The sequence below is a fragment of the Aphanomyces invadans genome, assembly GCF_000520115.1.
Source record: "Aphanomyces invadans strain NJM9701 unplaced genomic scaffold supercont1.6, whole genome shotgun sequence".
In the NCBI taxonomy this organism is placed as follows: domain Eukaryota; phylum Oomycota; class Saprolegniomycetes; order Saprolegniales; family Verrucalvaceae; genus Aphanomyces; species Aphanomyces invadans.
The window spans coordinates 187,090-188,835 of NW_008580151.1; the positions used below are offsets into that span (position 1 = coordinate 187,090).

At 49.9% G+C, this 1,746-nt stretch overlaps 1 protein-coding gene across 1 annotated transcript in view; it reads right to left on the reverse strand.

Moving 5' to 3' along the window:
- Positions 1-1,698: 1,698 nt before the first annotated feature.
- Positions 1,699-1,746, reverse strand: part of H310_03827 (hypothetical protein) — a gene marked incomplete at its 3' end in the record, with an annotated part of 6,905 nt that continues 6,857 nt past the window's right edge. Inside the window, exon 2 of the mRNA XM_008867852.1 lies at positions 1,699-1,713. Within this exon, the coding sequence (XP_008866074.1) occupies positions 1,699-1,713 (15 nt within the window). The remainder of the gene's footprint in view (positions 1,714-1,746) is intronic.

Below are 1,746 nucleotides of genomic sequence, written 5' to 3' on the forward strand. Positions count from 1 at the left end.
ATCTCGTTTGAAAAGTGCTTCTGTGAACGCACTAAATTATCCGGTTGAGGTGCTTTTCAAATTTGAGTCAGAAAAAGACTATGACGAAAAATCATCTCAAATAGGGTAAGGGATACATTCTACGACTTTTAATTGGTTGGAGAGGTTGAAGATCGAAAAAACGAATACAATTTTCGCAGTTAAACCGATAACACAATATATAAAACCTATTCACTTTCAGAGGAGACATCAAGCAGGTTTCCATCACCATCTTCTGATGGTTCCACCTCAAGGGCCAGAAGCTCGTCTTCAGCAGCCTCCATGTACGAATCCTCAAACGAACAGACCTTGTCATGCGCCGATACCCAATGCGAAGAGGTAACCTCAGCAAAGTACGTCTTGAGCCGGCGCTCCAAGTCCGCCATATCCGACGACGGCCGACACGCAATCTTGTTCTTCACAATGCCCCAAATCACCTCGATCGGCTGCAGCTCTGGATGGTATGGTGGTGTGAACAGCAACGTATGACCATGCGATGTCGCAATAACTTGAGATGCATAGGAGGGACGTTCGCGATGGGACTTCACAAGCACAAGCAGCTCTGCCTTGGTGAGCTTCTGGTCGAACGGTACCTCCTTCGACGCCAACCATAACGAAATATCCGCCTTCTTCGAGGCTGTTGTTGGGCAGGGATTCAAAACGCGCTTGTGGTAACTTGCTCCGTCCATGTGGATCACACAACTCCCGTACGTCGTCTTCAGCGTGCCACACAGTTCGGTAAACCATCTCTCGAACAACATGCTGTTGAAATTGCCGTGATAATCATCGTCGTCGTAGTCGTCAAGGATGTTGGCTGCGCGTCTTCGCTTGGGTCTTCGCGCCGATGGCCACATGACCAATGAATTTCCCGCCCACTCGCCACGCTTTGTTCCGTCGTCGCTGGATAGCACAACTCCAGCACCAACAATGCACATACGAGGGCCTTTGCCGCTTTTGGTCAGTCTTCGCTTTGTCTCATCGACCCATGTCTTTCCAGGAGAGTGGTTCAAGTTGCAATACGATTCGTCCAAGAAGACCTCAGGCACACAAACGCCGCCGGAACAAGATCGATTGGACAACTTTTTGCGCAGGTACGACGTCCGAAATGCCACATTCTCACTTGATTCGGCGAGGAAGAATCGCGTCTTGCCCTTTTGATACGAGAAACCCATTCGACGCAGCGCTCTTCGCATCGTACGGACTGGAATGCAAACTCCCTCGCGCTCGGCCAGCTCATTTGTCAGGATCTTTGCAGACACAGGTAAACAAGCAGCGTTGGATTCGTGTATAATTTGACGTATCTCGGTTACAAGGTGCTCAACAATCGAACGAGGACGGTGGCCTCGTTTGGTGCCTTTGGCAGTGAACGAACGGTCGTGGTTTTCGTTCCAGTCGGCGATGACATTGCTCACAGTCGACTTGGCAAACCCGAGGCACTTGGAGACACTGTCTCGAATGCGGGGGTGCTTACCAGGGAGGTTCATCGCCTTGTGTTCCACGAAGTACTGATGACACTTCACAATGAGCCACTTCTCTGCTGGCGATAACACGTGTCTTTTTTCCATTGCGTCGGTTGTAGGAATGCCAAAGGTATGCTGAATAGTGCTAAATGTTGAGGACAAGAAGGGCTATTCCACCAATGATTCGGTCTAGCCAATCGGGCTCGCCATGATATTTATATTACGCCCAGAATAGCTGGTGCCCGCTCCCAATTGGCCCCTACAATAG